The sequence below is a fragment of the Nannobrachium achirus genome (genome assembly GCF_963921795.1).
Source record: "Nannobrachium achirus genome assembly, chromosome: 1".
In the NCBI taxonomy this organism is placed as follows: Eukaryota; Metazoa; Chordata; class Actinopteri; order Myctophiformes; family Myctophidae; genus Nannobrachium; species Nannobrachium achirus.
Window position 1 is genome coordinate 48421883 of NC_137810.1, and position 25196 is coordinate 48447078.

General features: G+C 45.3%; 1 protein-coding gene across 1 annotated transcript in view; it reads right to left on the reverse strand.

Moving 5' to 3' along the window:
* dab1a (DAB adaptor protein 1a) overlaps positions 1–23758 on the reverse strand; it is a gene marked incomplete at both ends in the record, with an annotated part of 43588 nt that extends 19830 nt beyond the window's left edge. Inside the window, 7 exons of the mRNA XM_080729872.1 lie at positions 624–671; positions 7493–7546; positions 12979–13041; positions 13749–13787; positions 15037–15156; positions 19864–19995; positions 23696–23758. Coding sequence (XP_080585998.1) covers positions 624–671; positions 7493–7546; positions 12979–13041; positions 13749–13787; positions 15037–15156; positions 19864–19995; positions 23696–23758 — 519 coding nt within the window. The remainder of the gene's footprint in view (positions 1–623; positions 672–7492; positions 7547–12978; positions 13042–13748; positions 13788–15036; positions 15157–19863; positions 19996–23695) is intronic.
* Positions 23759–25196: the final 1438 nt, after the last annotated feature.

A 25196-nucleotide genomic window follows, 5' to 3' on the forward strand; every position in this document is an offset into this window, starting at 1 on the left:
ACTTTTGATGCTTTTGTGTGACGCTGTAGTGCAGGGGTCCCCAATAGGCGGCCCGCAGGCCATTTGCGACCCACGGGGGGCTACTGTCTGGCCCCCACCAACCCCAGTAATAATGGTAGTATAAGAGCAGCAACAACACTAGTATATCGTCATTGTCGGGTGGAAACCTTGTATGTCCAAAACCGTTCATTTAGTATTTATCATCTAAAAAATTGACTAAACTAGTGACACAAACAAGCACACAAACAAGCAGACTGTGCTTGTAGATCTGCTGTTTTCACTAGTTTTGTGCGACGATCTTGTATGATGAAGCAGGGCTTGCTTTACCAAAAAACGTACACATTTGAAACTTGGAAATACAAGGTTTCTGCCCGACAGTGACGATATCTGAACTGTTGCTGGAGTAGCGGAAACGCCACCGTCGCCCCCTGCAATGTTGTAGCTCTCTGCTTGGTACCCTAGACATAATTCGGACCTTGGGGAAAACTATTTGGGGAACCAACCCTGCTAGTGTGATCAAGTAGCTGGGCATTCATTTACAAAAAAAAAACTCAAAAAGTTAGAATATGGAGATAAGAGGTTTCTGCCCGACAGCAACGATTTGTATGTAAATGCAAACTTACCTGAGTCACCATTCCCAGGTCTAAATCTAGCAGGTCTGCCACTGCTGGCTGCTGAGTCGCTGGTGGTGGTTCAAGTTGTTGTAGGAAGGGATTAGTATGATGATGATGATGATGGTGAGGATCATGAGGATGAGTCTGCTGATGGCCATTCTGCAACCACAACCAGTGTGTTACATGAGTGATGGGTGAGATGGGAACAAAGGTGTGTACTGCTCACTCGCTCGCTCGCACGCACACACAAACACGCACGCACGCACGCACGCACACAAAGGCATGCGTGCATGAACACACGCACTCGCGCGCGGTTGCACCCGTAGCTGTTTGTTAATTCATACAGAGATTGAGTGAGAAAGATGGAGAAGGAAATAGAACCGTCCGTCAAAGACATTCTGTATGTATACAAGGTCACACAGTGTGACTTGCACTCACCCTACAATTACACACACAAGCACACACACACACACACACACACACACACACACACGCACACAAGCACACACACACACACACACACACACACACACACACGCACACACACACACATGCACACAGGCCTTTTGAGGCCTGTCAGAGAAGAAGTGTGTTCCTGGCAGCCTTACAGAGGCTGACTGAAGGGGTTTAAATTGATTTGAAGCTTTAATCCCGTAGAGTTAGTCTAGACTACGTCGCTCTCAGAGTGCTGAGGGTTTAAACCCCATTGTGTCGGTGTGTGAAAGCCTGCGCCCCTCCAGTAGGCACCACTGAGGGAGTCACACACATACAGCGTAAACAGAGGCAGTCAGTCAAGGGGAGAGGGAGAGAGAGAGAGAGAGAGAGAGAGAGAGAGAGAGAGAGGGGGGGGGGATACCCACACAAACACAACAAAGGACTGTGTTAAACCCCTTTTCCACTAAGAGGTTGAACCAGAACTTTCCAGAACCGGAACCTATTTTATTTTATATTTTTTCTGGTTTGGTTTATGTAGTAGCCTACTAAACTTGAGTTCTGGGAACCTATGGGCGGGGCCAGCAGCGCTGCTGCTCTTTTTTGGGACCTTCCCGGTTAGGTCTGTTTATATGGAAACGTAAGCAGGTCCTGGAACTTCACAGGTTCTTGAAGGTTCTTGGTTCTGGAAAGTTCTGGGTCGGCCCTGTAGTGGAAAATGGGCTTTAAAGAATTGATTTCAAAATACTACTGTTGTTGGTCTCCACAGCTTTGAATGGTTTAGGGCCAAAATACACATTTCTGATCTTATGTGATATCATGAACCATCCAGACCTCTCAGGTCATCTGGGAAAAGCTCTGCTTTCTGTCTCTACAACCACAAATAAACGCGGGGAAGCAGCCTTTAGTTTTCATGCACCACATATCTGTAACAAACTCTCAGAAAACTGCAGTTTTTCTGCCACTCTTATTTCTATTAAAACACAACTGAACACAACCTTTGATTGAGTTACTTTTCTTTTTCCTTTATCTTTCTCGTCTGCACTGTAACTGTTGAAAATAGCAGATCGAAAACCCCAGTCTGTGCTTGCATGACATCAGTCAAAAAAATAAAAATAAAAAATAAAGAGGAAAGAAAAAACAAAGACAAAGAAGACTAGAACAACAACAAGAAGTCAGTCACACACTGTCAGTCAGTCACAACAGGAAGGAGTATAGCCTAGAGGCTAAACACACACACACAACCCACAAAACAACAAGTGAACCTACAGTAGGAATCATTATGCAGTGAAAAGGTGGGTCTTACGCATGTTTTTTAAGAGTCCCCTAGGGTGGGTGCAGCTTTGAAGTAGAAAGGGATTTAAGTGGCTAAGGCTCGGTGCACCTCCTTATGTCTTCCTGTCTAGCCTCTTGTGTTTCAGCACCTGTTCAACCCTGCCAACAATCTCCCTCTCTCTCTCTCTCTCTCTCTCTCCCTCTCTGCGTTGATTGCTCTCGCCCCCTTCTCCCTGACCGTTCCCTTGTATTCATAGCCGTGACCACCACCACCTATCAATTAGCAGTCTCCAGGGAAACGGTTAATTACCCCTGGTCCATGTGTTGTGCATACAATTAAGGCAGCCCCCTTAATTAACGCCACCCTTTCGGTAACCCACCGTCCGACTTGATTGTATTGGCACTCACACGCACGCACGGGCGCGCGCGCGCGCGCGCACACCCACACAAAATCAGGTGGATGTGCAGTGCTCATACCGTTACACACAGAGGAATGCATGGCTGAACTTGCTCTCACTCACACCTGCCAAGAAATAAAACACACCTTGACACTGGGGATAATTGTGTGCCCGAGCGCACACCCACACACACACACAGACACACACACACACAGACACACGCACAAACTCACAACCCACAGACAGACACACACAGACAGACAGACACACACATACGGCGGAGTTGTTGCACTTGACTGGCTGACCTCTACATGTGGGAGTCTGTTGACAGATCCACTGTTGATTCAAGACACTCTTCAAGCTCTCTCACAGGGGGCCAGGGCCCAGCTCTGTTAAAATGGCACCGCGTTTGTGCTGCCTATACTGTGTTATGGTTGTGTGTGTGCGTGTGTGTGTGTGTGTGTGTGTGTGTGTGTGTGTGTGTGTGTGTGTGTGTGTGTGTGTGTGTGTGTACAAAGCATTATTGATTTGCCGTCGTTTAAGAAGGCTACAGAGTAAACAAACGGAAGAGATTGGTTGTGACAGAAGGTCTCAGTTGGAACCTGCGGTACACATGCTATCACACACATACGCACGCACGCATGCACGCGCGCACGCACGCACGCACGCACGCACGCACGCACGCACGCACGCACGCACAGGGATCTCATCTAATTCCATTGTCAATTATAAACTTGTCTGTTATGATGACAGTGAACCTGCCTGGTAATACGATTAACTACAACACAGTTCCGTGTTCAGAGAAAGAACTGATTGAATACCAGTGATCCGAGTGCGACAATCACACCGGTTATCTTCATTCCTGGTGACTGAGAGGCGTGCTGAGGGGAAATAAATGCACTGACAGAAGAGCTGCATGCGCCCTAAGGACAATTACAAGATTACTTAGGTCTTCAGACAAAGGCCTTCTCGTTGTCCCAAAAACGAGGCTGAAAACTAAAGGTTTTCGCAAATTGCAGCGTGTAGCTACACTGTAGGCTAGCAGGTGACCTGATTAGCTGAAATAATTGCCAACAGGCAAATACTGTAGGTAGAAATTGTTATACAGTAGGTCTCAGGGGTTAAAGCAAAAAAATATATAGATATCCCAAGACTGAAATTTATTTTCAGACCATGTCCCAATATGTGATTTTTGAAACATGGCGCGCGCAGCACACCAATATTTGGGGTGTTTCCTTGAAGTTCTGAACTGCCTTCACTGAATGTGTGTGTGCCAATCCATGCTTGTTGTCCATGCTGTTGTATTCTATTGCTAATCTGGCCAATTCAAATACTCATATGTTGAAATTATAACTGCTTTTTAGTTTGGAGTACACTTGACTAGCATTTTGACGGCTTCCATCGCTACACCTCCCCTTTATTTTTCTGCGGATCTTCACTGATCTCAGAGATAGCCCCTATGGAATCCTCAAGACTGAACTTTAAGCCCTGAGGTCTATCTAGTGGCATGACAACGCTATGGCGGTACTGGATCTGTTGGAGAGGTCAGCTGCACACCAAAGCAGAAGCCAGTCCAGAGACTGCAGCAGTTGCACAGTTCAAGGGAGAGCAGGGATACTGCGGTGCCTCTGCACTGTAAGCTGCTTAGTAATGCTGGGGATAATGTACCGGTGCACCCTCTGAGAGGACTGAGGCACAACACACAGCCTTACACCTGATAGACTGTAGAGGACTGGTACTAAACAGCCTTACACTGATACACCTGATACTGTAGAGCAGTGGTTCTCAACCTGGGGGTCCCCAAATTATTGTGGGGGGTCCCCAGATGTTTAGCTAAATGTTAACATTGTTTTCTCACACAACAGTAAACGGACCAACATACAGTATAAGTGTGTATACAGGGTATCTGCCCATTTCTAAAGTGACAATTTAAGGACTTTAACTACCTTTTTAGTACCTCTGGTCAAACATTGGTCAAACTGTCAAATATTAGAGGCATAAATTGTGAAAATAGCAGATCTACATGCTCACAACGCCTCGCAAGGCGTAGATCATGCTATTTTCACAATGGAATAGATCGAGTAAAACTAAATGTAATGCAACACTCCTACAATTCCAAGTGCTTGTGCAGGGTATTCTTACCGTAATCTAATGTTATAATATCCCATAAGGAGTGGGGAGACCTAACACTGTCTGGGAATACACACACGTCATGCACGCACGCACGCACGCACGCAAACACACACACACACACACACACACACACACACACACACATGTTTGTTAACATCGATTATGGGGACCTGCGCGGGTTTGCATCGATTATGGGGACACCACTTTCCTGTGGTCCCACAGGCCTGAAAAACTGACTTGAAGCCAACGTCATTGTATGCAAATATCGGACCTGTGATTGGCTAGTAGTGTGTGAATCTCTCATTCTCCCATTCTCTCACACACTCACACAAAAACTGCAGGAAAAAAAAAATTTTTTTGGGGGGGTCCCCACTGTGTTAACACACCTGTCATATGACATGAAAACGTGAATTGAGGGACTTGCTTAAAAAAAGCACCAGACACTCAGCAACACTGCCCCCTATCTCCCTGAATGATAATAATTATGGGGACCTACGATTTTGTCCCCACTGTGTCAGACGTCCCCTGCGCGTGGGTGTGTGAACATGCGGTTGGTCCCCATAAGTATAGCTAGACAAACGCACACACACACACACACACACACACACACACACACACACACACACACACACACACACACACACACACACACACACACACACACACACACACACACACACACACGTTGTGCGTTTCGAGATTGTAGACCGGCTTCTTTTTAATTTGAATCCTGAGAAGTAACTGTTTGCATCACGTCAGGTGCATGATGAAGAACACACACACACGTACACACAAACACACACACGCACACACGCGCACGCACGCACGCACACAGGCGCATAATGGCGGACAGCAGGACTGTTTATTATGAGCATGGGAGTTATTAGCAGATTAAATCAGGGAGCAATTTAACTAGCATCTTTATGGAATGATAAAGACAGGCTGAGTTATAGCAGCCTGACACTGCTCCAGTCAAGGTCATGTTTACAGGCACCGGGGTTTGAGCAAATAACAGCGGATTACACAGACATGTTTCACACGCACACACTCGCACACACACAAGCAAATCGTCATTGTCGGGTGGAAACCTCGTATGTCCAAAAAAACATTCATTTTGTATTTATCCTTTTGAAAATGATTTAAACTAGTGAAAACAGCCGATCTACAAGCACACAACGCCTCGCACCGCGAGGCGTTGTGTGCTTGTAGATCCGCTGTTTTCACTACTTTTGTTAGACCGTCTTGAATGATGAAGCGGGGCTTTACTTCACGAAAAAACGTACACATTTGAAACATGGAGATACGAGGTTTCTGCCCGACAGTGACGAAATACTGTACAGACACGCGCGCACGCGCTGTATGTGTATGACACATTCTCGCATGACAAATTGCAGGGGAGATAACTGTTGAGCATATATAGAAACAGTATAACAAGACGGATTCGTAAACCAGTATAAAACCCATGCACATTGTGTGTCCACACGGCACAGTATTACTGTATGTATAATTCATAACCATTAGAGAACGATACGGCAATGTGACAGAATGTTGCATTCCATGCGATCCGCGATAACATCTTGCATGCAGGCGGCTCAGCACTGGAACCAACCAGCTAGCAGCAGCAGCAGCAGCAGCAGCGGCGGCAGCCAACCATAACGGAGCATGCTTCATCACAGCCGGCTGACATGGCATGCAATTTCACACAAACGCCACACACACACACACACACACACACCACACACACACACACACACCACACACACACACACACACACACACACACACACACATTTGTATTACTATACTTTTTAGGACAGCGTTGAAAATGGCAGACGAAAAAAGCCACCACGCAACATCGCAATCCTATAGACCTAACCTCCAAAATGTGTAATCCTAACCTGACTCATTTCCTAATTGTAAGTCTATAATAATTACCCAAATCTCTTATTTTAAAACAACTATAAACAACAATTACTCTTGTGAGGACCAGAAAATCTAGGGCCATCAATACCGTAGAATATCAAGTATAGTAACACAAACACACGCACACGCACCACTTAAATACACTTGCATCAACAGTATCACAAACATGCCAACACATACAGTACACTTCCCCCTATCATCCATATACATGTATGGAGAAGTCACAGAGCACAAGGTCCACTAACCACAACAAGAGTCACATTACATCATCCACAAGCAGAAGCTCAGCACATCACAGCACACTGGCTCCCTCCCAGCAAACCTCTCAGTGAAGAACACACCTTAAGGATGACTGCTTACGACAGTAAACGTGACAGAGCAAGACAAATGCCCCTGGAAAAATGGGCTCAGAAACTATACGTTTTTATAATATATATATTTTTTAAGATTAAAGTCTAGCCACTTCAACCAAATGGAACCAAATGGACCTGTTAGGGTCCATTCGGTTCAATTTGTTACACTGGCAGAGTTAAGGGGAATGCTTGAAATACCGGTATACAAGTCTGAGGATCACTGGGCAACAACAACAAAAAAACGAAAACTAAATGGATAAAAAGGAAGGCTTAATTAGGGCAGCTGAGAGGTTTGTCTGAGGGGGGATGCAGAGAGGGGGGGTCTGGGGTCGGGGGGGTCACAGGCAGACGCGCGGTCACTCACTGGGTGTCGCTTGGGGACGTCATACACCCCCTCCTTCTGCTGACTGGTGGGAACCTACAGTATACGGTACAACAATGACCCGACGGGACGGGAGTCAGACAACAAGCCCTGGAGAGAGCAAACCTGGCATAGCAGCAACCCTAGAGGACGCAACGCAAAGATCTAAACACACATGCTAATGTAAGCGCCTCCTCAACCATCCTCAGCATTCTTTTATGTGTAGGTATGGGATTTTTAACAATCCGGGTTCCTTAACGAGTCACTCTTACAGGTCCAATTCCGAAATGGACATATTAGTTCCCATTTTAACGATTTCTAAATACCGTATTCACGGTATTTCTTAGGATTTATAAGACGAATACATACTGTAGTACTGCATATAAATTATATTATTGTAATGGTTCTCAAAGTGGCGTCCAGGGACCCTTTGGGTTACTTGAGGGGGTTCCAAATGGACCCTTACAGGTCTGTAACTCTGAGGGGCCTTTTCCACCAAAAGAACCTTGGTTCAAGAACCAGTGCCGTTCAACTTTCTTGGAAACTTGGTTCGTTCTTGCGAACCGGCCGCGAACCGGCTTGCGTTTCCACCAGTTTGAACCATGATTGAACCAGAGGAACCAAGGATTTTGTGGTTCCCGTTCCGAACCAACTTTTACGGTTCAGAACCAACTCGGTTCTCGGTGGAAAAGCTCACCTCTGGTTCATCCCATATAGTTGGAGAAAGAACCCGAACCGGTTCTTTGCCGGTGGAAAAGCGTCCTAAGAGTGTACGGACGGAACCAAATGGTTCCATTTGTAAACTCTCAGAGTAATGGTGTTCCTTGACATTTTTGTTTTAAATTAGAACCTATTGTTATTGTATACCAGCTCTGACAGTGTGGAGGAAAAAAAGGGTTCCGGAAACAGTTCCGAATGTGATGGAACTGATTCCAGTTCCTCAGTGTTGGACCCAGACAGTTACTCTGGTTCCCCTGGTTCTGGATCCCAACCCTATTTACTTGTGCTGCATATCTGGAACAAACTCCCAGAAAACTGCAGGTCTTCAATAACTCTCACTTCTTCTGAATCAAAGTCCTTTCTGTTTGCTGCTGTCCTTTTACAGAGTTCCTTGTAATCTCTTGTCTATCCGTTTTATCTTAACTTTTGAATTGTATGCAAATGTCCTGCTCAAATGTGTTTTAATCATTCCTCTCTTAACGCTCTGTGAGACTTACTGTTAATCCTTAAGGTTTTGTGTAAAGCACTTCCAATGTGTCTTTCATTTCAATTCAAATTTGCTATACAATAAACTTAGCCTAGCTTTAATTGATCCATGTGTAATTCTGAATGTAAGATCTTTGTACACTCAAAGTTAAAATGTAGACTGAGGATATTTTTACTGTGTAAAAGCTAGCTTATGAGATCACTCGGAGCACACTTTGTGTGTCAACATTTGTATTCTCCTGACTACACATACGTCATGTCCTAGTATGAGCGAAATAAACCCATTAAATGTAACGCGTACGTTCCGTAATGCAATTCCAATGTAGAGCTATGACTCTCTTAAGGTAGCCAAATGCCTCGTCATCTAATTAGTGACGCTCATGAATGGATTAACGAGATTCCCACTGTCCCTACCTGCTAGCTAGCGAAACCACAGCCAAGGGAACGGGCCTGGCAGAATCAGCGGGGATGTACACCCGAATAAAAAATGGTGAAATGTATTCTTTGTCTCAAAGAATATAGGTGACCTAAGATATGGTGTGTGTGTGTGTGTGTGTGTGTGTGTGTGTGTGTGTGTGTGTGTGTGTGTGTGTGTGTGTGTGTGTGTGTGTGTGTGTGTGTGTGTGTGTGTGTGTGTGTGTGTGTACGCTCGCATGCGTGCGTGTGTACATCTCTGCATGTGTGTGACATCCACCCACGTGCTTTGGCGGGCGTGTCAGTGATAATCAGAATTAAAATCTGCAGGGGTGTATAGAATGCATCCTGAGTTAATCACCTGGCCCATCATCATCAGTCTGGTGTGATGGACTGTCTCTACATCTCTCCCATTGTGTCTCCTTCTCCTCCTATTGTTTCTCTCTCTTGCGTCTACCTCTTTGTCTTTCGCTCTCTACTCTGTCGTCTCTCTGTCTACTAGAGAATGCCGTCGATGTTGGGTGGAAACCTTGTATGTCCAACACCGTTCCCAAGTTTAGTAGTATTTTTCGTTGCTGTCGCAGGGGCAGAGACATCTTTTGTTTTTTTCGTAAATTTACGCCCAACTTCTACACTACTGTGGCACACAAAAGCATCAGAAGTAGCAGATCCGTGAGCTCAAACCACTTTTAGAGCTTGTAGATCTGCTACTTTTGCCATTTTTGAATCCTGAAAATTAACAGTTTTGGACATAAGATGTTTGCACTCGACAATCGGTAAAAATAAAAAACGGAAAACAGAATAGTGAAAACAGTAGCTATTTTCACTTCTTCTGTGCGACACTCTCGTATGACAAAGAACGCCGTTAATTTACAAAGAAACGTATAGAATCGAAATATGGAGATACAAGGTCCCCCCCCCCCCCCTCCCACCAGAAAGCGACGATTGTATAAGACCCGGGCTGCTTATCGCGCCCGTGGACGTGCAATAACTCAGACTGTCACACACACAGAGAGACGTGTAATATCTCCCCTGTCTCACACGCGCGCGCGAGGCGGATCGACCCGACGGCGCGTGGAATGAGGAGGGGTGACGAGGAGGGGGTGTCGGCCCGCGAGGGCTAAGACGACGCAGGCCACGACGAGACGACGCCTGTTGTGTTGTTTGTGACACTTCTGAGAGGACTGCTCTACGCGTCTGTTTTACGAAGTCACTCTATAAAGTTGCACGCCTCCTTTGTTGCCTGAAGCGTTAATGCCGTCGACAAAAGTGTTGATATCTACTGACATTTCCTCGAACGCCATCGTTCCTCGAGTCGTTCGTTTTCCCTCCGTGTGGTAAAGCCGAAGCAGAATGCAACATTTTGATTGGCTGAACAGGGACTTCTTCATCCACGCGGCCGCTCCTCTGTGGCGGCGCGTTATTGGCCGAGGGACGCGCCGCTGTGCCAGGCAGGGTGTTTGATATTTTGCCATTAATGGCCAGGCTTGATGTTTTCTGTGTATGAGCGCAGATCATGTATTGCACACCTTATGTTCGTATAGCATCTTTGTTTACGTGCACATATGATTGTTCCGCATGTCTGTGTATGTGCATGCATGCACGTCTGCACACGTCCACTGTGAGTGTGCGTGTGCACATGTGCATAATGTCTCTGTTCACTGTTTGTGTTTCTGTGTGTGTTGTGTTCGTGTGTGTGTGTGTGTGTGTGTGTGTGTGTGTGTGTGTGTGTGTGTGTGTGTGTGTGTGTGTGTGTGTGTGTGTGTGTGTGTGTGTGTGTGTGTGTGTGCGCGCGCGCGTGTGTGTGCGCACTCACACCAGCACCCGGTCTATTTTCAATCCATTTTATTTAAAGATCAAACGAGAGGCTTGGTGATTAATCTTTCTTTCCTCCCCGTGTTTCTTTCATCTCCGCGGGTAGAAAAAAAGGAAAAAGGAGGAGGGGGTCTTTGCCTTTCCACGCAGGCCAAGAATAACCTCCCCTCCCCTCTCCCCACCCCCATCATATCCCCCTCTCCATCCCTCCATAAAGGACCACCCTCCCATAGCAGCGAGGGTTGCATCCATGATGCAGCCAGGGTTTGCCCTGGGGTGGGTCTCTTACAGTCTACACAGTAGGGCATTCACCAAATATTCGAATATCAAAGTCACTATTCAACTTTGTTCACCGAAGTCGAATATTTGCTTATTTAATTTTTTTACTGTTTTCTCTTTAAAAAATATATAGTCTAGTTTATAAAGCTTGGCTAGATAGGAAGTCATAAGAATGAGTTTCAATGCCCCTGGGGGGACTGCCCATAAGTCCGAAGGTTCATTAGTCCGAAGGTTCATTAGTCCGAATTTAGTTAGGGTTACTGAGGTTATGTTTAGGGTTAGGTTTAGAGTTAGGCATAGTATTCTTAACAAATTCGGACTAATGAACCTTCGGACTAATGAACCTTCGGACTGTTGGATGAATTTGTTAATGCTCTATACCAGGGGTTTTCAAACCTTTTTAGGCTGTGACCCCCAAAATAAACATATTTGAACTGGGGACCCCCACCCTGACAAGCACGTGGAATTGTAGGTATTACATTTAATGTGACTCGGTACCGCAGATACATATTGTGTTGCGAGGCGTTGTGAGCATGTAGATCTGCTATTTTCACAATGTTCTTGCTTACTTAATATTTGACAGTTTGGCCAGTCCTGTCCAATATTCGACTATTCGGATACTTTGACGTCGAATAATTCGAATACTAAAAATCACTATTCGTGAATGCCCTACTACACAGAGCCCCCTCCGGACAAAACAAAAGATGCGTGTCACAGTTTTGTTTACAGTACGTTTCTCATTCCCATTGTCTTTTATCTGCGATTTATAAACTCTCCATTTCTCTTGTCTTTTTCTTAACAGAGGAAAAGGACTAGTCGTTTGAATTCCCCGTGAAACAAACAGCCCGACGGCAGGGTTTATTCATCTCAATAACAGTGTGATGATGAGACCTGCATGCTGGCCCCCCCAGCACAGGTGGCATGATGAAAACCTGTGTAATTACAATCTGCTTTTAAAGGATTCCTTTTAAAGGCTGAGGTGTTGTATCACACACTTCATGCGGTTCATTGTCGTCGTTGTCGGGCAGAAACCTTGTATCTCAGAAATTTTTGCTTTTTACATTTTTGTTTTTCGTCATTTAATGCCGTAGCCTACTTCATCATACAAGAACAGCGTTGAGCAAGAGTCGTGAAATGAAATAGCCGATCTACAAGCTTCAGTATTTTGGAAAATATCTGTTTCCATTTCCTTAAAAGTAACGGTTTTGGACATAGAAGGTTTCCATGATATCCATGATATCGTCATTGTCCAACAGAAACCTTGTATCTCCAAGTTTCAAATTTGTATGTTTTTTTCCCCCCATAAAGTACCGTAAGCCCTGTTTCATCAGAAAAAAACTGTCGCACAAGACTAGAGAAAACGATAAATACAAAGCAAACGGTTTTGGACACGGTTTCCACTCCACAATAACGATATGCTGTATAGGGGTAAATGACAAAAGATCGGTGTGTGTGTGTGTGTGTGTGTGTGTGTGTGTGTGTGTGTGTGTGTGTGTGTGTGTGTGTGCGTGCGTGCGTGCGTGCGTGCGTGCGTGCGTGCGTGCGTGTGTGTGTGTTTACATGTATCCATCAAATGGAGTCACGTGACGCAAGTCGTTGTGTTCGACATGTAGCCAATCTGCCGAAATGCCACAAAAGGCTATCTTTCAAAATAAAAAAATACATCAGAAAACGAATAAGACCCCGAGCATGGCGTTTTATTCGCCAGTGACGTCTGTCACTCGCACCGTCTCCAACCAATCAGACACAAGCGCTCATTATAGTTGGGGATATACCTGATAAATGCTCTCCTCTGATTGGTCGCGGATGGGCTCGTGTCCCGCCTCAAACACTATGTACTACAACCATCAGCAGCAGGAAGAGAAGGAGAGGAGGAGAGGAGACAAGGAGGAAAGGAAACAAGGAAGAGGAACAAGGACATCAGAAAGGAGAGAAACAGTGTTGGAAAAGGCAAAGGTGATTAGTTATAAAAAACGACACACACACACACACACACACACACACAAGCTGTCGAAAGGTTTCCAGGGTTAGGTTAGCAAACAGTCAAAGAAGCACACATCCCACGCATGCTAAGAAGAAAATAGCTGAACATATTTAAACAGCTTCCTAGACAGAAAATATGTTCATCTCTCTCTCTCTCTCTCACACACACACACACACACACACACACACACACACACACACACACACACACACACACACACACACACACACACACACACACATGCTCATATACATGATTAAAGACAAACTATATACTTGCTCAACCGCACGCACTTATGCGCGCACACATCTCAGAGAGATCTCACAAAACTCAGCTTGAGTTGATACAGTACCTACCGATATCCGTACGTCTAAACTGAACACATCAACCAACCAATCACACGCTGTCAAACTGTCATCACACAGGGAACTGTCTCCCCACGCAGTGCGCACAGAGAGAGAGAGGAGCCAGCTGATAGGGTGGAATGCAGCCCGGGGTATCAGGAGGGAGGGGTTTAGAGAGAAAGCAGCTTATCTGATTGGTCAAGGTAAAGAAAGTTACCTGGTAGACGGGATCTTCGAGATCCTCCTCCAGTATCGTCTGGTGGTTCGTCAGCAGAGCGCGGGGGGAGGCGGAGAAAGGGATCAAAAGAGAGAGAGAGAGAAGGAGGAGAGAGAGAGGGAAGAGGTGGACAGGACAGAGTTACGGCGGAGGAGAGGATAGTGTGGGCGTACAGTGCAGCAAAACAAAACAGTAGTTTCTCACCGTTACGGTAATCGTTCAGCATTTATCACACGCAGAGAGAGAGAGAGAGAGAGAGAGAGAGAGAGAGAGAGAGAGAGAGAGAGAGAGAGAGAGGAAGGAATTTGTTGCTGTCGGGCAGAAACCTCTTATCTCCATATTCTAACTTTTAGTGTTTTTTCCCTAAATGAACGCCCTACTTGATCATACTAACAGCGTCACACAAAAGCATCAAAAGTAGCAGATGCACAACCTCGAACTTTTGATGCTTTTGAATTTGAATCCTGCAAAAGTAAGCGTTTTGGACATAATGAGGTTTCCGCCCGACTGAGACAAATTAAAGAGGCAATAGAGGAGACAACGAAGATAAAGGAGATGTATGGACACACTGCTAGCAAAGTGCTAACACTGCCTGGCATGGTGGAAGTGGAGGCACCAACTGGCTTTGATCTTCTAAGAGTCTCACTGACTCTCTCACTGCTGATGATACAGTATTTATGTGATGAGGCGGAGAGGAAAAAGCACAATGGGTAAACTAAACCATAGGCCGGTAGTTATGTACAATATATGATAGAATTGTGCATTTTTACAATAAAAGCATATCATTGGCACACATTAACAGGGAGAGTTCTGGCTGTAAGTAGGTAAGCCTTGCCAAACCATGTCGCACATTAGGTCAGGAGCCTATCTCTTGTTTCTGTAGCATGAGACGGTACACCTCCTGTACATGACACTATTATGTCACATTGTGTACAAGTACACCTCCTGGACCCCAATCCAACAGTTGATGCTGAGTGCCAAACAGGGAGACAGGGAGGCATTGGGGTCCCAGTCTTTGGCATGACCCGACCGAGAGGGAACCGAACACCGACCTCTGATTGGGCTACGTTCTTCAACAAGAGGATACACCGACATACATACCGGTACATACATACCCAGCCGATTACAGTACTTGCGCGCTAGTAATAATAGACGTCATGCTTTTATTCGGAATATGCACAATCATTCACATATGTGCCGCACTAACGGGAGTATCTGACTGTGTCTCTGAGTGTGAACAAATGGTTCCATTCTCTCCAGTCACAGATGGTAGAAAACACTTGTATACCTGATAGACGGCCTGCTCACACTGCTTGTCTTTCTGAGCCTTCTTCTCCATCTCTTCTCTCTGCTTGATCTCATAGATGAGCTGGAACAGATCCCGCAGGTCTAGGATCACTGGCTCCGCCTGGGGACACACGCACACCACACAACAACACACATATATTAACCCACTTAGGCCTGAAAAATACCTACAAAGTCTTCTAAATGCTGACCGTTTTCTGAAAAACATACATGTTTCTATGATCACCCCAGAAGCAAAGATTTAGACAAGCTTTTAAGAGTTTTCAAAAATAGCAGATCTACAAGCTTGCAGCGTGGCACTCGGCACGTGCCACGCTGTGAGCTTGTATATCTGCTATCTTTCATTAGTTAAAGCATAAAATAATGGTTAAAGTGGTGAAAATCTAACATAACAAAGATGCGTTCACACGCACGCGCACACACACACACACACACACACACACACACACACACACACACACACACACACACACACACACACACACACACACACACACACAAAACATTATGTGTCTAAACACTCTCTGAGATGGTGACAGTGCAGTTATCAGCACCTTCTTCTTGTCAGCGTGTGAGAAGAACAACCCGGTACGTGGTGATGATGACTCAACCAGTGGGCTGTTCTGTTCCAGACCCGTTCCATTATTGACTCCAGCTGAGCCAGGCGAGCGTGAGCTTTCACAGGCAAGAGGAAACCCCGCCGACATGCATATAACAGTCCCTGGTTTTTCTCGCTACAGCGTTCCCCTCCGAGGTGCAGCCAGTCAGCCGCACGCCGCTCGCCACAAACACGCTCTGATAAATGGAGATATAGAAATCCAGCAAAACCCTCTTTGATTTGTTCCCTTCCATCGCGTCCTCCTGTGTTCTGTTAGTCCTCCAGCCATATATCGTCCCAGCTTTCTGAGCCCATTTAAATAACAGGAGATATAAACAAGCCCCCAGAACCACGGTAGAACAGTGAAGCGGCCGCGCCTGGTGGTCAAATCTGGGATAGCAACAATTCGGCGGTTAAAACGCCACTGCATGTGCCATGGTTCTACCGTTTGAAACCCTAGTGCGCCTGCTTGCTGCTCCAGACTGAGAGTTCTTCCGGGTGCTTCAAGCGCCATTGAGAAACTTTAATTGAAAATGAATAGCATGGGGCGTAGCAGTCCGTCCTCTGGATATACCGTATTATAACTCTATGGATACTGTATACCTGTTGTATCTCTCCCATCCCTCGTTTTTTATTCATTGTTTCGGTCTTCGTCATCTTAAACAGACAAGTATTAAATGGCTGTGACATATAGTGTTCATAATATCACACGCAGGTGTACGTACATTATGTCTTTGAATGAAATGCAGCTGCAGAATGAACCCTGGCCATTTATTTGCACTACCACGATAAATCTACCTTAGCGATAAAGGTTTGATGAGGTGATGCAGGCCGAGAATGGAGAGTGTGTTTCACACCGGCACACACGCACATGCGTGCGTGCACACGCGCACACACACACACACACACACACACACACACACACACACACACACACACACACGCACACACGAGACAGACAGACATTGCTTTGGAAATAGCTTTCAACTAGAGGACTTGGAAGTGAAACGCCAATTACTTTGAGAGTTTAGTCTAGAATTGGCCAGTTAAGGGGCCCAAAACTCTTTAAGTCTTCATCGTTGCCACAGAATGGAGGCTGCCGTGTTATCTCACTTCAAAGCACTATAGTTCTTTTCCAATTACAGCCTAAAAACTCTGCCCTAAAAGACCCACATAAAATAATGACAGCTCTATCACACACACACACACACACACACACACACACACACACACACACACACACACACACACACACACACACACACACACACACACACACACACACACACACACACACAGTGTATGATAAATTGTACTCCACTCGTTTGTAGTGACTTGGAGGGAGAGTTGTTGAACATCAAACGATACACGACAGTTTTGTAGATGCAACTACGAAACCCAGCATGCACTTGTGTTCATTATTATGTATAATTCATAACCATTAGAGAACAACAGCCCAGGGTGTTGGTTAAAGTTTTGAAACAGCTAGCTCCATTGGATCCTCAAACTGTCTAACAAGCCAGCTGTGTGCAGATCACCAAGCTCAAAACGCAATGCAAAATAGCTTTTGGATCTGCTACTTTTGATGCTTTAGTGTGACACTGTTAATTTGCAAGAAAAAATAAAACATTGCCAATATTGAATTGAGAAAATATTCAAGTGACCAATATTATATAATTATATAATATTCAAGTAAGGGACGCTTCTGGTATGCCCAGTGGTCTAAGAAAAAAAAATAATTCCCCTAGTGGGATTCAAAACCACTATGTAAGCCACCCGACACTCCTGATCACGCCACTATCCACGACGGAGGCTCGCCGTCTCAGCCGCCGCTGAGCGAGCGAGTCGCAGCGTCGACCGGTACGAACGGCGGATGAGCCGACTCAGCGGCGTTACCGAGTTATGTGCCGTTATGGACAGAATAGTACATTTTGACTAGGGGACTGCTTCTGCGTCCGAATGCGACTCTCCCTCTGCTTCCATAGATAGACGCCAAAAGCATCCCAGCGCGTCTGAAGGGATGACGCCGAAAGCATCCCAGCGCGTCTGAAGGGATGACGCCGAAAGCATCCCAGCGCGTCTGAAGGGATGACGCCGAAAGCGAGTCCGAAGCGCGTCAGGGGGGTGAAGCAGGGGGGTGAGAACGGGCTGGTAGATCTGCTATTTTCAAAAGATTATACATTTTAGACATGTGAAACGGGACATTCTGCATATTGAGTACTTTTACTTTGGGTATATGTTGATGCCATTACTTTTGTAGGCCTACTTTCGTGTGTTTCTGCATGGCAGTATTGATACTTTTACTTAAGTAAAAATATACTTTTTTCACCACTGAGAGCTGGGTGTCCAACGGTGTTTCTGTGTGTGTGTGTGTGTGTGTGTGTGTGTGTGTGTGTGTGTGTGTGTGTGTGTGTGTGTGTGTGTGTGTGTGTGTGTGTGTGTGTGTGTGTGCGTGTGTGTATGTGTGTGTGTGTGTGTGTGCGCACGCGTGTGCGTGTGGTATATGAGAGTCAGACGTGGCATACATGAGTTCAGGCCCTGCGAGGATGGATGTGCCATTAGAAGCGGTGACATGCACTCAAACCCTTCATCGACTCACTATGGGAAATCAATACGGTCTACGGAGGGAGGGAGAGAGAGCGGCTGGAGCCAGACTACAAGCTGCCACGTACACACAGACACAACAGCAGCAGTCACCACAATAATAACAACAGGACCTGGATGGGGTCACTCAATATCTCTCTGATGTCGCAGAGTGAATGTACACGACGCGCTGGGAGACGCGCACGCGCACACACACACGGAAGACAGTACTAGTACTAGTACACACACACGCAGGCACGCACACACGCAGGCACGCACACACACACGCACGCACGCACGCACGCACGCACGCACGCACGCACGCACGCACGCACGCACGCACGCACGCACGCACGCACACACACACACACACACACACACACACACACACACACACACACACACACACACACACACACAGAGTGGAGCTCTAAAGAATAAGCTGTTGTATTTTTTAGGATAAAAACCATAAAAAGAACATGAGTTCATTTTCAAGGGCCCTTATCTAAATGTCAAGAGATACTGTGGGGAGGAACAAACACACTCTGTGTGTGCGCCCACTACATACTACTACTAGGGCTGCACGAAATGGACAAAATCTTATATCGATATTTATGCCAAATATTTCAATATCGATTTGATATACGATATTACCGTTATAAAAAAAAAAAAAAAAAAAAAATATATATATATATATATATATATATATATATATATATATATATATATATATATATTCTGTATTACATACTACACAATAACAAGTCAATAGTCAATTCTTATTTATTTTTTCAGACATACAAGCTTGCAGTTGTGCACTTATTGACATATTGTTGGTAAGGTAAGGTGGGTGATGCCCACACATGACTCGAACTCTGATTATTCTTTTTTACAGATGGAACAACATGTTGCCGTCTGTGTGCATGAGGGTAGACAGACATACAGACGTCTGTGTGCATCATGTTAGACAGACATACAGACATAAGGTGCAGCAGAGGAGATACTATTACTCGGTAGAAATCCTCCTGTTAATTTATTCTCGTTTTGCATCTGATTGTAATTATCCATGTGACAAATTATAAAATGTGGCTTTGCAGCGCACTGTTTCTCTGCGTGATGATGCATCTTTGACTGTCAGTGAGGCGTTGTTTATGTGGGCCTAGAAGAAAGCCAGTGTATTCATCAAAACGGTTATTAGTGCCAATGGACGATTCACAGATTTGAAAGGGCAGATAGTTGGGGCCAATTTTGTTTAATTTGTTTTGCTTTTTACCTCTTGTAGGAGCCAAACCTCAAGTTATTTCAAGGAGTTGTTTCTGTTGTAATAGAGGCTATGCGCAAGGATAAAGTGAATGGCAAATCGAGTTGCAAAGTGAGTGGCAAAGTGAGTTTAACGTCAGATAGGACTTTTCTGTTTGGATGTATGGGCTGTCAAGGCCAGAAAGTAGTTTTTTTGCCACTCAGTTGGCGTTCCTGCATAACTTCCGGGTATGATGATGTCACACGCATACCCTCTATACACACTCTCACACACACACACACACACACACACACACACACACGCGCGCGCGCGGTCGCATACTCACGTACAGTACGTGTACATCAACCAACACACACACAGACACTCACCGACTGAGCGGTCTTGATTGCCACAAAGCGGTGGTTCCCTTCCTTCCCGCACACGTAGCCGAAGGCTCGGTGGTCCGTGATGTCCTTGGCGATGTAGGAGATCTCATGGACCCCATGGTGGTGCTGAAGAACCTGAGGGGGAGAGGGTATTATCATGAGTCATCAATACAACGTTATAAGCATCTCTACGCAAGGGCTGCGTAGACACACACACAGCTTTTATATTTTTGTCCAGTGAGCTTTATGAAAACCTTTGATCAGGGATATTATCTTCACAGTCTGTTTTCAACAGAATAACAAAACCATATAGCACAAAACAACATTAACAACATATCACCAATACAATACATGAAGTCCCCAAGTGTACACAGAACCATCATATCAGCGAGGCAGTTTGTTTAGTGCAGCAATGGCTGAAGGGACAAAACTGCTACTAAAACAAACTTTTCTCCATTTCAATTAAGTTCTGTATCTTGGTCCAGATGGCATGAGTCTGAAGTGGCAATGTAGGGGATACATGGGCAACTGGCGGCACGGGGGCCACATGCGGCCCCCACCTTCATTTAATGAGGCCCACAAGGTTAATACCGGAATATTGATATATTATTGATTTCAGGTGTTACAATTCCAAACATGACCTGCTTTAATACCGTCAGTCTATATTAGTAGCTTAATGACTAGTATAGTAGTATTAAAATGTCTTCTTTTATGTCCAACGTATTTGTTTTTAGGTTCATAAAGTTAACATGAGTATATAGAGTTTGAAATTAAATCCAAATGTTACATTTCAGGATTCCAATAAAAAAAAAGAAAAAAAAGAAATTGGGTTTCCAATTCAAAAGAAGCAAAAATAGCCGATCTACAAGCTCAAAACGCATCGCAGCGTGATGCGTTTTGAGCTTGTAGATCTGTTATTTTTGCTTCTTTTGTATGAGATACTAGATTAACTAGAATGACAAAGTTGAACATAGCAATATGCATTGTGGCCCTCTGGAGTGAAGGTGGAAATATAGTGGCCCTCGTCATCATCAAAGTTGCCCACCCCTGATGTAGGGGATGATCAGGGGATGCTAAACGTGTGATGGCTTTATCTGACAGTGTGGATGTGGGAAGTCTGAGGGCTCGATTTTGATTGTCTTAAGTACCAGCTCTTATGCCTTAACTTAACTCTTTTACTGCTTTGTTTATTATTTATTTATTTGTGTCACTGCCATCAAAGTAGCTTAAAAGTTAGCTTACCTTTGCGATGTTATAGAACATTATCCATCCATTATTTCCAAACAAATTATTTTGTAAAACACAGTCATAGCTGTAATCGAGCCAAACTGACTGCAGGGGGCAGCCATATGCAATGAATGAGGCTCGCAAATGTCCCTCGCTTGAACCAGTACTTTAGAGCATAGAAAAAAAGTTAAAAGGCCTGTCCATACTGTTTCCGACCACTGAACCTTTCGTCGAAAAGGTCCGGTTCAACTACAAAATGGCGTCACTCGCATCTTATGAAAAGCATTAGCCCGAATTAGAGTTCAGAAAGCTGCACGTCAGAAAGTCGGAAACTCTCTGACGAAAAGTTCGGTGGTCGGAGACAGTATGGACAGGCCTTTAAGTTATGGCATAAGAGCTGGTACTTAAGACAAGATCAAAATACAGCCCTAATCTTAGAGGCAATATGGTTGATACCGAATAGTCTGTTTTTATTAGACGTGGACAATATAGTGAAAAAACATGAGGAACAATACAACAAAACAGGTTGAATACAAAAAATATCGCTTTTGTACAGTAAAACAAGAGAGAGCACTTTCTGTGTTTTATCAGTCACTACTTTTGACCACTTAAACCACTCTGAGTCCTTCATTTCTCTACACTGTTCTGTTTTCACACTACATTAAATTTCTTCGCAGAAATAAAGCCAATAAGATCACTATTTTATTTCTCGCATAAAACAAGCATAACGTGGATGCTGAGGTTTAAGTGGTAAAGGATGTACAGATAGAATCTAACAGCATGTAACTCAACAACATTACGACCCCGCCAGCCTTCGCTCTGTCCAAACACACAGATTTTCATGGACACTTTTAAATGACTGTACACAGAAGGGCCATAAAACTGCTGTGCCGCAGGGTGCCATGTTTCTGCGGCACAAACTGTTACAGAGCCACCGCGCACAAAGAAAGTAGGAGCAAGAAAAACAACCATGAAAAACACACAGTAACATCCTGTGTTTATACAACTCTACTAGTAAGACATGCGATGGCGAGGTCGCGCCAATTCTTGGACATCTGGCCAGTGATGTATATCGGACCATAGTCAACAATGCTCATATGCGCTTAATATTGATGACATCGGGACAGGGATCTCCGTATATGGGCATAAAAGGGACAAGGCAGAGCGTGATGTCGGCAAACCCATTCTGTTAAGAATGGTTCCCCTGACATCACGGTGACATCAGAGTATGATGTCAGAGCGACAAACCCATAGAACCAGACACAGAGTACAGACAGACAGACAGACAGAGATACGCGGACAAGATGTGTCGGTTTTCATTGTAAACTTGCGACCTATGGTCACAACAGAATGGAACCATTAAGTAGACTCTGTCTGAGTTATGTATAACACTATGCATTTTAGGACATCAATTTTGTTAAAAAAAAAAAAGTTTCAGCCAAAAGCTGAAGAATAGCAGATCTTCAAGCTCACAACGCGTGGTGCTGTGACGTGTGGTGGCCTTGTAGATCTGCTATTTTTCAGTGCACGGATTCCGAAATCCCGCTGTACTTGTGGGGACACTGGGCTCAGGGGGGCGGCAGTAGCTCAGGGTCATCGGTGTGTGTGTGAATGGGTGAATGTAATACACACTAAGGCGCTTTGCATAAAAAGCACTATTAATGCACCATTTAGTTTAGTGTGGGCGAGGCTGGCAGTGCCAGCCAGGCTGCTAGATGGATACCCGTGGCAGATGGCGAGTTGTCGTCCCCAGGACATGATGCGGAGGAGAGAGGAGCATCAGCGACAATCACAGCTCGGCAGGCTGTTGACTTGATCACTTCATCTGTGCCCTTAGTCACAGCGTGAGCACACACTCACTGCCGACACACACACACACACACACACACACACACTGCCACACACACACGCACGCACGCACACACACACACACACACACACACACTGCCACACACACACGCACGCACGCACGCACGCACGCACGCACGCACGCACGCGCGCACGCACGCACGCACGCATGCGCACACACACACACACACACACACACACACACACACACACACACACACACACACACACACACACACACACACACACACACACACACACACACAAACCCACTGCCACACACACACGCACACACACAAACACACACACTGGACATGCATACGTGTGTGTGTGTGTGTGTGTGTGTGTGTGTGTGTGTGTGTGTGTGTGTGTGTGTGTGTGTGTGTGTGTGTGTGTGTGTGTGTGTGTGTGTGTGTGAACGTATACACCACATACACCAACACACAAATGCACCTGTGCAAATACCTGCGGGCGCATTATGCAGTAAATGCACACACAAACACAAACGTGCACAATTACTGTATATCTTCGCTGTCGGGGGAGAAACCTCGTATCTCTGTTTCAGCTTTTCGTGGTTTTGTTTTGTAAATTAACGTGCAAGCGTGACGCAACAGCCAATCTACAATCTCACAACGTGTCACGGCACGACGGGTTGTGAGCTTGTAGGTCTGCTCCACTTTTTCTGGGGAGATTTCCGTTCCGTTTCCTGAAAAGTAACAGGCTTGGGAGATACACTTTTTTTTTTTTTTTTTTGCCCAACAGCGACGATAACGGTGTCATAATGGACGTCCGCTTTGTTGTGGCCGTCCGCTGCCAGCAGCATGCTGGGAAGGCAGAGACACACACACACACACACACACACACACACACGCGTGCGTGCACATGCACACAGAGACATAATCAGCCTCCATATCTGCTTTTTTTTGTTTGTTCTCTGTGCCTCTGAGGGCTAAACGCACACATCTGTTCCCTCTGATCCCACTCCAAGACCATAACCACAGTGGTGGCATCAATTCATTATGTGTCCACACACACACACACACACACACACACACACACACACACAAGCACACGCACACGCACACACACATGCACGAGCGCACATGCATATTCAATTCTCAGTAGACACAAAACTGGAATGAATGACACAGTAATATTTACCAGGGATCCCGCTTTTTTAGATCAATTAGTATATCTATCTATTTATTAACCAGAGTCCTTTAGTTATTTTCCCCTTGCTCTAGTTTGGGAAGAAAAAAACCTACTGAAGTTGTATATTTAAATGGCCTGAAGCTGGTAAAAACATTACATATGCACACACACCATTTAAAGACCCAGTGAAATGGCTATTTGGGGCATTTTATTTTGAGGTTTCAGTCTGAAACGCAAGCCTGTGTGTTTCCGATCCAATCAGGAGGCACCAGCCCTTCAGGTGATGAATGTCAAATCTGAGTCATGTGATGCCTAATGTTTTGTTTGTAGCCCTCATTAGCAAGGCAGAGATACACGACAAGGCTGCCTCTTGTGCAGAATGTTTGATACCAAGTTGCATAATTTATTCTAACCTATGTTTACAAATAAATATTCTATTGTGCTCATTAAGTTTACAATGAGTAATACATAGTTTGGACGTCATCTTGAATGAGAATGGGAACTGCAGTGTTTTCACTACTTCACTGCACTACCTCATTTTGCCGCCTGACGCACACACATATAAACACACACACACGCGCGCACGCACGCACGTACGTACGCACGCACGCACGCATGCACGCATGCACGCACGCACCCACACACGCACGCACACACACACACACACACACACACACACACACACACACACACACACACACAAACATAGGCACCACAGTGACAACCTGCCGCAGTAATAGAAAATCAATGCGTGACTCACGTCTTATGTATTTAATAATTACACAAAACGATTTACACCTTTTTAACTGACCTGGAAATGACACACACGCACACGCTCACACACACGCTCACACACACACACACACACACACACACACACACACACACACACACACACACACACACACACACACACACACACACACACACACACACACAGGTCATCCGCTGGGGGGCGATTGACTTAACCGTATGGTGGGCAGTTGCTGAGGGCGGGGGAGTTGGGATGAATTAAGGGATGAGAGGAGGAAGATGAAGCTGGGGCGAGAGAGAGAGAGAGAGAGAGAGAGAGAGAGAGAGAGAGAGAGAGGACTGTCATTTCATCGCTC